This window comes from Pecten maximus, chromosome 7 (assembly GCF_902652985.1).
Source record: "Pecten maximus chromosome 7, xPecMax1.1, whole genome shotgun sequence".
Classification (NCBI taxonomy): Eukaryota; Metazoa; Mollusca; class Bivalvia; order Pectinida; family Pectinidae; genus Pecten; species Pecten maximus.
Genome location: NC_047021.1, coordinates 14,578,576 through 14,591,846, shown reverse-complemented (window position 1 = coordinate 14,591,846; position 13,271 = coordinate 14,578,576). Strand labels below are relative to the sequence as shown.

Sequence of the window (13,271 nt, the reverse complement as noted above, 5' to 3'; positions counted from 1 at the left end):
CTTCTTAGATTAGATTTAGACTTAAATTGATTAAAAACACACCTGGATATAACATTTTTTGAATTTAAGACCAGCTATGACACTGAACTGCTATTCAATGCAATATACTTTTTTCTGTTATAGATTATTGCCCCTTGTGCATTTTGATTTGTTTGAATCACTGTGCAGTTCGATTCCCTTACTATTTTGAAACTGGTTTGCTATTCAGCAGATCTTAAAACTACATTTGTAGTACTCTTTTGGAGTATTACTGAAGCCTTATGTTGAATTATCAGTATTCATATTTAGATTATTGATGAACAGTAACTATTTAAGGTATATTACATTGACATACATCTTATAGATTTTTATAATTGTGAGATCTCTAGAATTGCTATGGCTTTGAGTGAATTTTACATTTGGCTTGAATTACATGTATTTGTAATATTTGTTCAAACATTAAAGAGCCAGTTTTCAATATATTTTATGTTTTGACTTACCATTTGAATATTTTCCCTTTTCTGTAATGTTATTTTTGCTTTCTTTTAAATTGAATACAATTTTAAATGTATATCTTCCATATTGGTTTTCCACACTTTTGACCCTTAGCTTCTATTACAAGTCTAGGATAAAACAGTTGTTGGTTCCAGCTTTATATTTATGAATTATAAACATATACTGTAGTATCTACTGCTAAATTCGTATTTAAACAACATTCAGTGTATCACTCATAATTTCTGACATACTCTGTTGTTTCAGCCCAAACCTGCATCACCTACTAAAGATGTAGATAAGGAACACAATAAAGGTAATGTTTTAACAATGGATGTGACCTGTAATTAGTGTGTGCATTCCCATTATACTATATAGTCAAAAAGGAAAATTGCTGTAGTTTCATTTAAACATCAAAGGAACAGATCCATGTTTACAAGAGAATGACTCCATATATTGTATAAGAAGTCAGATATAACATATCCCCATGTCTAATCTCTGATCGGTGGTTGTTATGTCAGAGCCTGAAATATAACCTTTGAATGAAGGTTAAAATAGTTACATGTATCTGCATGAAATAACTTCTATACAATGGTAATATTTGTATCAAAGCATGATGGCCTCTAAAATGGTAAAATCGGTATAAGAGCATGAAATAGCCTCTAAATAGAATGGTGATTTTCATACAAGAGCATGAATTAACCTTTAAATAACATGGTAAAATTTCTACAAGAGCATGAAATAGCCTCTAAATAATGGTAATATCTGTATCAAAGCATGATAGCTTCCAAACAAAAATCTTTTGCATGTTGGACGAATCTTACGTCTCCGATTCTGTCTTGATCACCTCACTATATGTTGACGGTACCCTGTACTGTTGTACACATGTGTCACATGTTGTACCTTGTACATGATGCACAATCACTCTAGGCCTGTATTGTAATCACTGATATATAGGACTTGATCACAAACCAGCTGAGGAGGAAAAGGACAGAGAAAACTTGTCACCAGATGTTGAGACAGCTTTGCAAAGACGATGGGAAAAGGGCGAGGCCATGCGCAAACCTGTGGTGCCTGCCCCTCAGGGTACCCTAAAAAAATTATCTGAACAACGCAAGGCAGGCTCCAAGCCAATCAAAGTTATCCTGCCTCGGGAAAATGATGCACCACAAGATCCTCACACACGTAATTGCTACCTTGTGTTGGGATGCTTAACCACATAGCCACTCTTACATAACCCATATAACCACCTAAATGTACTACTCTAGCCCTGGACAAGCTTACACTTAAACCTATATTCTGTTGTATTAATTTGTTATAATGTTGACTGCTTCATGTGTATACTAACATAATCTTACATTGCTTTGTTGGCTTATAACCTTTAAATTGGACCATTTTCCTTGTGTCTTGTCTAACTGATATCCATGTATCTTGTCTAACTGATATCCCTGTATCTCGTCTAACTGATGTCCCTGTATCTCGTCTAACTGATATCCCTGTATCTCGTATTACTGATATTCCTGTATCTTGTCCAACTGATATCCCTGTATTTCGTCTAACTGATATCCCTGTATCTCGCCTAACTGATATCTCTGTATCTCGTCTAACTGATATCCCTGTATCTTGTCTAACTGATATCCGTGTATCTTGTCTGATATATCCCTGTATCTTGTCTGATATCCATGTATCTTGCCTAACTGATATTCCTGTATCTCATCTCGTCTAACTGATATCCCTGTATCTTGTCTAACTGATATCCCTGTATCTTGTCTAACTGATATCCCTGTATCTGTCTAACTGATATCCCTGTATCTTGTCTAACTGATATCCCTGTATCTTGTCTAACTGATATCCCTGTATCTTGTCTGATATCCCTGTATCTTGTGTAACTGATATTCCTGTATTTCGTCTAACTGATATCCCTGTATCTTGTGTAACTGATATCCCTGTATCTTGTCTAACTGATATCCCTGTATCTTGTCTAACTGATTTCCTGTATCTTGTCTGATATCCCTGTATCTCGTCTTACTGATATCCCTGTATCTCGCCTAACTAATATCCCTGTATCTCGTCTAACTGATATCCCTGTATCTCGTATTACTGATATTCCTGTATCTTGTCTGATATCTCTGTATCTCGTCATACTGATATCCCTGTATCTCGCCTAACTAATATCCCTGTATCTTGTCTAACTGATATCCCTGTATCTTGTCTGATATCCCTGTATCTCGTCTTACTGATATCCCTGTATCTCGCCTAACTTATATCCCTGTATCTCGTCTTACTGATATCCCTGTATCTCGCCTAACTTATATCCATGTATCTCGTCTAACTGATATCCCTGTATCTCGTATTACTGATATTCCTGTATCTTGTCTGATATCTCTGTATCTCGTCATACTGATATCCCTGTATCTCGCCTAACTAATATCCCTGTATCTTGTCTAACTGATATCCCTGTATCTTGTCTGATATCCCTGTATCTCGTCTTACTGATATCCCTGTATCTCGCCTAACTTATATCCCTGTATCTCGTCTTACTGATATCCCTGTATCTCGCCTAACTTATATCCATGTATCTCGTCTAACTGCTATCCCTGTATCTCGTATTACTGATATTCCTGTATCTTGTCTGATATCTCTGTATCTCGTCATACTGATATCCCTGTATCTCGCCTAACTAATATTCCTGTATCTTGTCTAACTGATATCCCTGTATCTTGTCTAACTGATATTCCTGTATCTCGTCTTACTGATATCCCTGTATCTCGTATTACTGATATTCCTGTATCTTGTCTGATATCTCTGTATCTCGTCATACTGATATCCCTGTATCTCGCCTAACTAATATCCCTGTATCTTGTCTAACTGATATCCCTGTATCTTGTCTAACTGATATTCCTGTATCTCGTCTTACTGATATCCCTGTATCTCGTCTTACTGATATCCCTGTATCTCGTCTAACTGATATTCCTGTATCTCGTCTTACTGATATCCCTGTATCTCATCTGATATTCCTGTATCTCGCCTAACTGATATTCCTGCCCTTTAGTTTCTGCTCACTCCTTTTTTTCAGCTGATCATTGTATTATTAGCCTCTTGATAATAAAGGCTGCTGGCTCATCAGGTATCAAATCTCACCAGGATATAGTGTCACAGTGTTACTATGTACTATTTGATTCTGAAATAAGCTTCTACATAAAACTAAAAGAGGGAGGGAAATTGATTGTTTCTTTTTGACTGCTTAGTAGTTATTAAAAGTTCTTGATAGGGAGTTATAAATATGTACTTCAGATATGATTTCCCTAATTCTTAAAGGTATAGATTTGTGTTTGTGAAGCAAGTACAGGGTATCCCCATTTTGATAAGAAAATAAATGTTAAACACATTGTCAACAACATACAATTGGCAAATCTAAACTTGTATCGCTTTAGTACTAATAAGGTCAGTCTTATTACATTGATCTTTAAGTTTCTGAAAAATGCTGTACAAACATCATAACTTAAACAAAAACTAAAAGATACAGCTTTTCATTCTCCTTTCATTGCAGTTCTTGAATATTTAAAATTCTTCATTATTTAAGTTAAAATATAGCAAAAGAACATCGTGGTTCAATAATCATTTGTATTTACAACTTCAGCAAAGTTCTTAAATACTATGATAGAAAGTTAGATTGAATTATAAATTCTGAATTTGGTAGTAATATGTTATTGCTTTATCCAAACAATACAGCATTTTTAATTCATCCTTCAAATTCACTTCCATGGAGACACCTTGGATTCATTAAAACAGCTTGTGAAGATTGGTTTAACTTACAAACACATAGAAAGTGGCATATTCACTATGTGTAACCTTTTTTTCACATGTTTCTTTTCTGCATACATTTTGTTATAATGGAAATAAAAATGTATCGAAAGTTGATGAGCCAGCACTTTAGTTATAAGCCATATATTAACTCTAATGCTAGCAGACTGTATTGTTCACACAATATTTGCATTGTTGTTGTATTGCATCTAGATATTTCCATTATATACATGTATATTTAATATATAGATTCCTCAAATTACTAATTTCATATTTTGTTTGTTTCATGTTTTCATCACTTGGCACTTTCATGTTAATAACGTATATGCTTAATTAAGATTGTTTGTCTGCCATTTCAGGTAAACTGTTAACTAAATAATTCCTTTTAGATATGTATTCTATAAGTTTACACAGCATGTATATGATCAATAATGCTGGTACACTTAAAATAAACAAAATTATTGTTTTTAATTACTCCTTTCTTTTGTAAAAATAAATGGTTCACAAACATTAAATGAATTGTCTCCCTTTGAGTACTACACAGATAACTGTTCAACCCTGGTATATATGTACATGGTATGTGATAAAGTGCACACATACCTAAAGGTTCTGATTAGAAAAAGGAATTTATTTGAAATATGTGTCATTTTGGAATTTTTCTTTAAATCAGACTGACTACAAAAATGTATATATATAATGTATATGTATAATCCATTTTATACATGTTCTGCTTATTTTTTCTAAAACCTCATTAACCAAAGAAAGTAGATAAATATAGTTATAATTTGTGTTATACATGTTTTTATATTGTTGGGTATGAGATTCACTGTTTTTGAACCTTTTGTAAATATCTTAATTAGGTTTTTAGTTTTATGCAATCTGTGAGTAACAGGGAGATACAACCTCTTTTGTTTGTGTCTTTTTTGTAAATAATTTTTAGGAGATGTGGTCACTAAATGTTTGTCCATTTTGTAAACTTTGAGGAGATGAAATCTCTAATGTATGTTTCTGATTTATAAATATTGAGATGTGATAACTATTGCTTGTGTATGTTTTGTAAATATGATGAGAATAGATTGCTATTGTTTGTGTCCTTTTTGAAAATATTGAGGTGTGATTTCTAAGGTTTGTGTTGTAAATATTGTTGAGGAGATGCAATTGTTATTCACTAATGATTGTGAACTTTTGTAAACATGGAGGAAATGATATACTAGTAGTGTATATGTTCTTGCAGTACAAGAATCACCCATGCCAGAGATTACAGAGGAGGACATTGAGAAGTATATGAAAGCCCTCGACTCTGACCCCGAGGAGGAAGATGACATAGAGATATACCATGGGGCGTTCAGAAGGATGAGCAAGACAAAGAGATCCATCAAGGATGGAGGTGTTCTCATGCTGGAGGAGAAAAAGATCATCCGCCCTTATTCCTCTGTCACCAGGCGAGACACTCCTGAAGGTAATTAAGCTTCCTCTTTCTTTGCTAAGTTCAAAGGTGATGTATCAGTAGCAATGTATTTCAGTGATCTGAATCATGATGTAATCTATCTTATAGATATAGCTATACAAATGTCCACTATAAATGTATATTATAATGATAAACGGTCAAACTATTTTAGAAAAAAAGAAATATTTCCTTCATTTAGGCAGGAATCATTTCATAATTAACATAATCATGGTAATAGGGAAGTTCATTCTCTGAAATAGTTGAAAAAAAGGTTCTTAATAACATTAACTTACAAGATAATTCAACACAGATAATGTTAAAGGATATCTTCTTTACTTCTCTCTTATAGTTTAAATTTTTCAAATTGTTGTAATTTTGCTTTTTACAGCTAAAAAGGATCCAGACCGAGTACGGCCCAAAACTGCACAAGTACACTTTCATGCCAATGTAAGTCATCAATGTAAACACCTGTTAGTTCTATCCTGAACTCACTCATTACATAGAATCAACAATAACTACACTATTACATGTACAACATTCTACACAACACCATATACTGTAACTCAGAAATACATCTTCTAAAACTCAGGAATACAATCTGTATCAATTCTGAACAATTCATAATTGCTATGCAAATGTCAGGTTTCATAAGATGAAATCCAATCTACTCAGGACCTGTACAATCTGATTGACACCTGTAGAATAGAAAATAATTGATGAAGTGTATTGCTTTTAACAATAAGAGAGTTGTTGTGGAAGATTAAACATACACTGTCCATGGAGGACAATTAACTTATTAATTTTGGATAAAGCCAAATCACATTTTCAAGAAAAGAAGCTGGGTAGAAACAACAAAACCACACAACACACTTATAAGTAAGATAAAATCGTTGTTACTAGTATCATAATAGAACATTTTTCAATCTGATCAAGATGGCGACTATTAACTTACACTTCGACTTAATCTCTATTGTTGTATGTTTGTCCGTTCGATATGTGCCAAGAAAGGCACGGTACCTTAAGGTCCCCTCATCTACGACATTTAAATTTTACCGCTTTTCAAGTTATCGTACGAGTTTCATAAGTCGTCTCTCTTGGCTATGATTTAAGATTGTGGTATGATCCAGATGTGTAGGAGACCTTGTATGTCCTATTTTCGTGGTCATGAAGGTGTATAAGATCGTGGTAAGGTCCATCTGTATAGGATACTTTATAAGTCATGCTTTCCTATTCATTAACGTGTACACGTTCGCAGAAGGTCCAGCTGTGTAGACTTTATATGTCCTAGTTTCCTATTCATGACGATGTCTAAGATCGTGGTAAGATTCAGCTGTGTAGGACGCTTTGTATGAACAAGTTCTAAGATCTAAGATCATTGTAAGAGCCAGCTACACAGGAGTCTTTGTGTGTTCTGTTTTCAAAACCACGGCGGTATACATGTATTAGATTGACCTCGGCATCTTTAGACGGAACATCTATATGTTTGAATGCAATTAAGGCGATGCAATGTTTTCACTTTTCTGTCCAGATGAGATTTTCGGTAAAATTACGGATGTCCTGAAATAGAATTAGGCAGGTAATGATCGATAGGACATGGTTTTAGTCTTACCAATACTATCGCCAGCAGGCTGTAGTCTGCAAAAATATTGATATATTGATTCAAGATGAAATGTTACACTTGCATGTATATTACCAATTTGTAATTTGTTCTGTGATAGTTTCGGAAAGTATCACAATTTTTCATTAATCGTGATCCCTTTTGGGAATAATTATATTTCCTTATGCGGTATGAAGTCACATGCGACTGATGCTTGTTAACTTGCTTAGAGATCACGTTGTCACCACTCTAACTCTCATGTGAGAGTTAGATATAACCCAGATTTGACCTAGGATAAAACACTTAACAGAACATGTCGATCGAATAAACCTTGTAGAATTTGAAATCAAATACACAAAGGACTCTTCAACATCAGCCGATTACCTCGATCTTAACCTTCCACGTAACCAACAGTTTACAACTATGCTGTATGATAAGCGTGATGATTTCATTTTCCCAATTGTTAATTTTCCATTTCTAGATAGCAACACCCCAGTATCCCCTACCTACGATGTTTACATGTCCTAGGTTATTCGATATTCTAGGGTTTGTTCCCATTATTACGAGTTCCGTAACAGGTGTAGACTGCTAACGGATGAATTAACAAGAGATGGTTTCGAGAGATGCACGCTGATAAAGTACACGGAAAAGTGTTATGGTCGACATCACGATGTCTTTTGTAAATATTCTTATTTCCTTACGCGATAGAAGTCATGCGTGTTTGATTATCCATGACATGCTTAGTGATACCATTGTCACCACCTCATTTGAGATTGTGAATTTATCCGGATTTGACCTATGATGTCGTCGGTGCCGCAGAAGAAGCTGACTTTTTTTCTGGAGCACCTCATCATATTCTCCTTGCACTTTTCCATGAGTCCCCATGCAAATCTTTATCTTTGTTTATAGTTTGCGCTCATTCAAATTATTGATGCCCATGACAAAATAGTTTTGAAGATTCCTTAGGAAGTTTATAAATGTCCTCGGCGATGAATGTTCAGCTGACCGGGACAAATTGCAGCCCAGGTGGGAGCTATTGCTAAACCCCAGACGTCGGCGGTATCGCCGGCATCCGTAGACGGCAAGGTTTTAGGCTTTCCACATGTGTTCTTTGTGACAAGACATTTCTATTGGTACTACACTTGTGAACCTGCTGACATTGACCGTGACCTTTTACCTACATTAAAAAAAATCTTAATTTCAGCCCACTCGGCGAGCTATGTTGTCTTCTTGCAACTCTTGTTTTATTCAAACATATTTTATTGACAAGGCATCACAAGGATTGGTTACACGTTCCTGTTACTTTATAGTCCCTCTCCCAAACTGTTTACAATGTGTTTTCGCCGTTATCACCGATCGTTTTGGAATATAATTGACTGATCATGAAGATTAGGGAGGATAATGTTACGTCAGTAATGTCAACGTATGTCATATCTGACACTGTTAGTTAATGCAGAGTCAGAAAAAAAACCTACAGCTTCCGGCAGTGTCATTATAACTTTGATAAGAAAACAAATATACCCCCATTTTATAATTGATGCAATCGACTTATCTATTACTTTTTTTCCAGAACTGAACTTAAAATAGCTAAATTCACCATGGATGGAAAATGAATATTAAACAAAACAAGTTCAATTAAGTATAAAATAAGAAATCCCAATGCCTCTTAAACGAGATTGATTTTCTGTTTTGGTTGTAGTTTCATGGACTAATAATACTGTTTGTATCATAGGAAAACAAAACACATTAATTTATCATATGACTAGAAATGATATACACCTGTATGACCAGTTCTATAAGCTACAATATGACCGATTCAGCTGACCGTGTACGATAATACACCTGGGGGATCACCTGACCGGCCACTTTGAAATACTCTGTAAATCCTGTCTTTTGTCCTTATTGTATACCCTGATTATATATTCAATACAGCATAAAACCGATACACTTTATTTCTTTACGTTCTAATAGCATACAATTATAGTAAGGTTATAATCTATAACACTATTTACTGCGATCGTGTGAAACCAGGATTGGCCGTCTGTAAGAGTCGTACTGCGGTGGTACATACAACCAACGATTCCAAAGCGGCCTTGTATTGTCATGATTTATATTACAGCACAGATCTTTATAGACTTAAGTAGAAAGATTTAAATGATATTATGAAGGGCAGATTAAACAGTTGTTGTACATAAGTATTAATATGTCAAGTCACTTGATTATGTTTTAAGACATGCCACTTTGTCATGGTATCGCTGGGGCTGATTTAATGGGATGAGTAATTGAACTCTGATAAAAATGACTCTTGCAACAAGACCTTATAGGCATGAGAAGTAGGTAGGAACAGTACAGTACAGTAAAATACTGCTCAGATTTAACGCCTTATTTTCGACCATGCCGCTTACTTAAGTTTCTTTATTTGGTTATTTTAAAAGAATTCCCCCCCCCCCCCCCCCCCCCCCCCGACAATCATATGGATAAAGTCAAATTTGAGTGGTCTACATTTCCTTTATTTGGTAGACATGGTTAGTTCCAGAAAATGTTTGCTGTCACAGACGACGGCTCACTGTTTTGAGTTGTGGTCTTGCCGTTGATTCCAGGGCCTAAGAATTGTGTATACACACACGGACAGATATCGGTATAGTGCCTTGAACCAATACCAAGAAGAGAGTCTGAACCAGGCTTTGTTGTACAAATAGTGGACTAGCAGTCTGTTTTCTAACCAAGATACATATGGACCGGTGGCTTTGTCCCGAATGACAGAATGACGGGAATACCACTGTGCCTCTGTTGAATGAGAGAATACACGGCATTAATAATTCAGACGTATTCATGTCTTCAATAGAAACTGTACATTTAATACGTTCTCACGTGACTTCTTATTTGTCAGAAACTTTTAAACTGCGAATGGAATCGATTCTGTTTCAAACGGAGTGACATGTATGTTTGATGAGAAGGGAGGTTCCCTGTCGTGTCTGGGGTCAATACAGCAGGATGGAGATTTAGGCAGCACCCTTGTCGACAACCGACTGTAATATATGTTTAGATGTCTGCCTCAAGAGTTTTAACCAGGGAAGTGAAAAGAATGTCAGATTTATCACTGATTTGTGATAGAGACATTTTAATTTCTGAGGGTCTGTGATGTGTGTAATATATTCTGACCTTAGAAGATTGAGTTGGTGGTATTTATGAAAAGTAAACAGTAAGGTGATACTTTGTGGACTTTACAACCGACCGAAGCATATATCTAATACAATCTGACGGGACAGAATTGTTAAGACAGCTACGGTGTGATACAAGGCCATCCTTTGACTATTAGAATTATATATACCTGCTGATGTATTGCTTCAATTACAGTCATGGTATTGATCTTATTTAGTGTTACATCGTGCATTCCGTATGAAGTAGGACATAATGGTCCATACATTCTGACTATAAAGCTAGTTGTTTGTTTCCAGAATTTTGCCATTTCGATGGAAACGTGTGCAGCAAAAATTGTGTAATTGATACCTGAAGGGGTATCTTGCCATTATAAAGTGAACATTTACCGAGGTGACTACCTAGGTAGAGTGAAGTGCCTATAATTAGTGACTATAGCTGATATCAAAATGGTGTCTTTATCAAATACGCAACTGGAACTTGTTATAGCCATTCCGGAGGACATCAATGTAAGTAACATACACATGTGCATTACACAAGAGCACATATGTCTTAATGTTGTACAGCACAAAATGTACATACTTCACAACGCATTTCAGGGATATGTTGACACTTCCTTATAAACGTACTATCAATAAGAACACTGTTTTATTTGTTATACGCCTATATTGTATTCAGTTATCAATCGCTAGCAAAGAGTTGGTTCTGGAGCAGATGGATTTCCCAGTCATATCTGTTTAATGTAGCAGTTGTCAGTATTATGTTTTCCTCAGATTCTGATTTATTTTTATGCGAATATTGTGGTTATATCAGTCATTCTAGATTTATTCACGTTTTGTCAATTTTTGCTGACAATGTAAGACAATGGCTATATAACGTAACAACATTCTGTATGGCCATCTGACCAACATAGATAGAAATGTACAATCGTCATGTGTACGTAACAACATTCTGTAAGGTCATCTGACCAACATACAATAATGTAGATAGAGATGTACAATCGTCATGTGTACGTAACAACATTCTGTAAGGTCATCTGACCAACATACAATAATGTAGATAGAGATGTACAATTGTCATGTGTACGTAACAACATTCTGTATGGCCATCTGACCAACATACAATAATGTATATAGAGATGTACAATGGTCATGTGTACGTAACAACATTCTGTAAGGTCATCTGACCAACATACAATAATGTAGATAGAGATGTACAATGGTCATGTGTACGTAACAACATTATGTATGGTCAACTGACCAACATAAATAGAAATGTACAATGGTCGTGTGTACGTAACAACATTCTGTATGGTCAACTGACCAACATAAATAGAGATATACAATGGTCATGTGTACGTAACAACATTCTGTATGAACACCTGACATACAGAGTGACTGGAATATTATATTAGTATACATTGAGTCACAATGTAATGATATGGAAATTTATGTACATGTACCAACGGTTTCAAGTTGACTTTCACTCTATCCAGACATCTGCTACACTTATTTTTCATATTAATGTAACTATTAATTTTAAATAGAATTTACAATGGAGCAGCCAATGAGAATGCAGGATGGTAACAGAAATATGAACTGCTATCTTATAATGTAACGATGATATATCAGATTTCGCGATGGTAACAGAAATATGTACTAAATACCTTACAATTAAACAGTGATATATCAGTCCGCGATAACAGATCTATGTACTAAAACCTTACAATGAAATGATGATCTATCTGAGTCCGCGATAACAGAATGTGTACTAAAAACCTTACCATGTAACTATCCGACACACAGTTGGAGCTTATACTAGAGCTTCCGGACAACATAGACGTAAGTAATGATTGCTGAATGTGCGCTCGGCGACAGCAAACATAACACTTTAACATAATAATAAAAAATGCTGTTTGCTTGTTTGAATGTGTATTTCTTATTTGCTTGATTGAGTTGACAGCGATATATATAGATACTAATTGCAAATTAAATTGATGTTGTGTGGGCTTCTATAAATTGCGTAACTGTTTGCATGGATTTGAAAATGTAAACAACTTGATGCATAAATTCAATATAAAAAGTCCGATGTCTGGTATATCGTTTTACTCATTTTCCCTCTGATCTCGTATTTCTTTTTATCGTTTCTGTTTTCTCTGATATTACATAATCATTTTCAAGATGTTTCCCCGTGTTTTGGGTAACACACATTTACTGATAGCTATGATGTCATGCGCATTAAGTATCGGGATTACGCGGTGTTTGTTTGGAGCAGTTAATTTGTTTGGAATGTGAGCTTGTGATCCTACTTTATCAATTTCTTTTGATATGTACTAAATAAGAGCCTTTTATGGAGGCTGTAAATCGAATCACCCTTTTTCCAGTCCAGGTACATGCTACCAGCGATTTAATTTCATATATGAAAAGATATATCCTATTTATCTCCAGACTTGACATGATTTATAGCTTTATAAGTACTTTTAATTTTATGATGAATTACATGAAAATCTTCACGTTCATTTATTATTTTATTAAATGTTTTATTTTCTATTAACGATTAAGTTATAAAAATATGTCGCTGTCAATAAGTTTGGGTTCTATCGGGAGTACCACGTACCCCGAGAATAATCATAACTTTCCCGAGTTATAATACGTAAGAATAAAAGTACAGGCCTTATCTCCGCAGGTGTGCATATTTTGCTTTATATGCTAACACTTTGACATTTAGACCGATCTGTAATCGCCTTTGGTACAGTTAATATTTGACTGACAGTATCAAAGGATCGTTTAGATT

The 13,271-nt window shown here is 35.0% G+C and overlaps 1 protein-coding gene across 5 annotated transcripts in view; it reads left to right on the top strand.

Moving 5' to 3' along the window:
- The window catches only part of LOC117331705, a 58,086-nt gene that overhangs the window by 33,128 nt on the left and 11,687 nt on the right, over positions 1–13,271 (top strand). For 3 of the 5 annotated variants that reach the window (XM_033890546.1, XM_033890548.1, XM_033890543.1), the window contains 5 exons: positions 739–787; positions 1,429–1,656; positions 5,510–5,734; positions 6,111–6,169; positions 12,284–12,319. In XM_033890546.1, the coding sequence (XP_033746437.1) occupies positions 739–787; positions 1,429–1,656; positions 5,510–5,734; positions 6,111–6,169; positions 12,284–12,319 (597 nt within the window). The remainder of the gene's footprint in view (positions 1–738; positions 788–1,428; positions 1,657–5,509; positions 5,735–6,110; positions 6,170–12,283; positions 12,320–13,271) is intronic. The other 2 variants (XM_033890547.1, XM_033890544.1) reach the window with 2 other exon arrangements.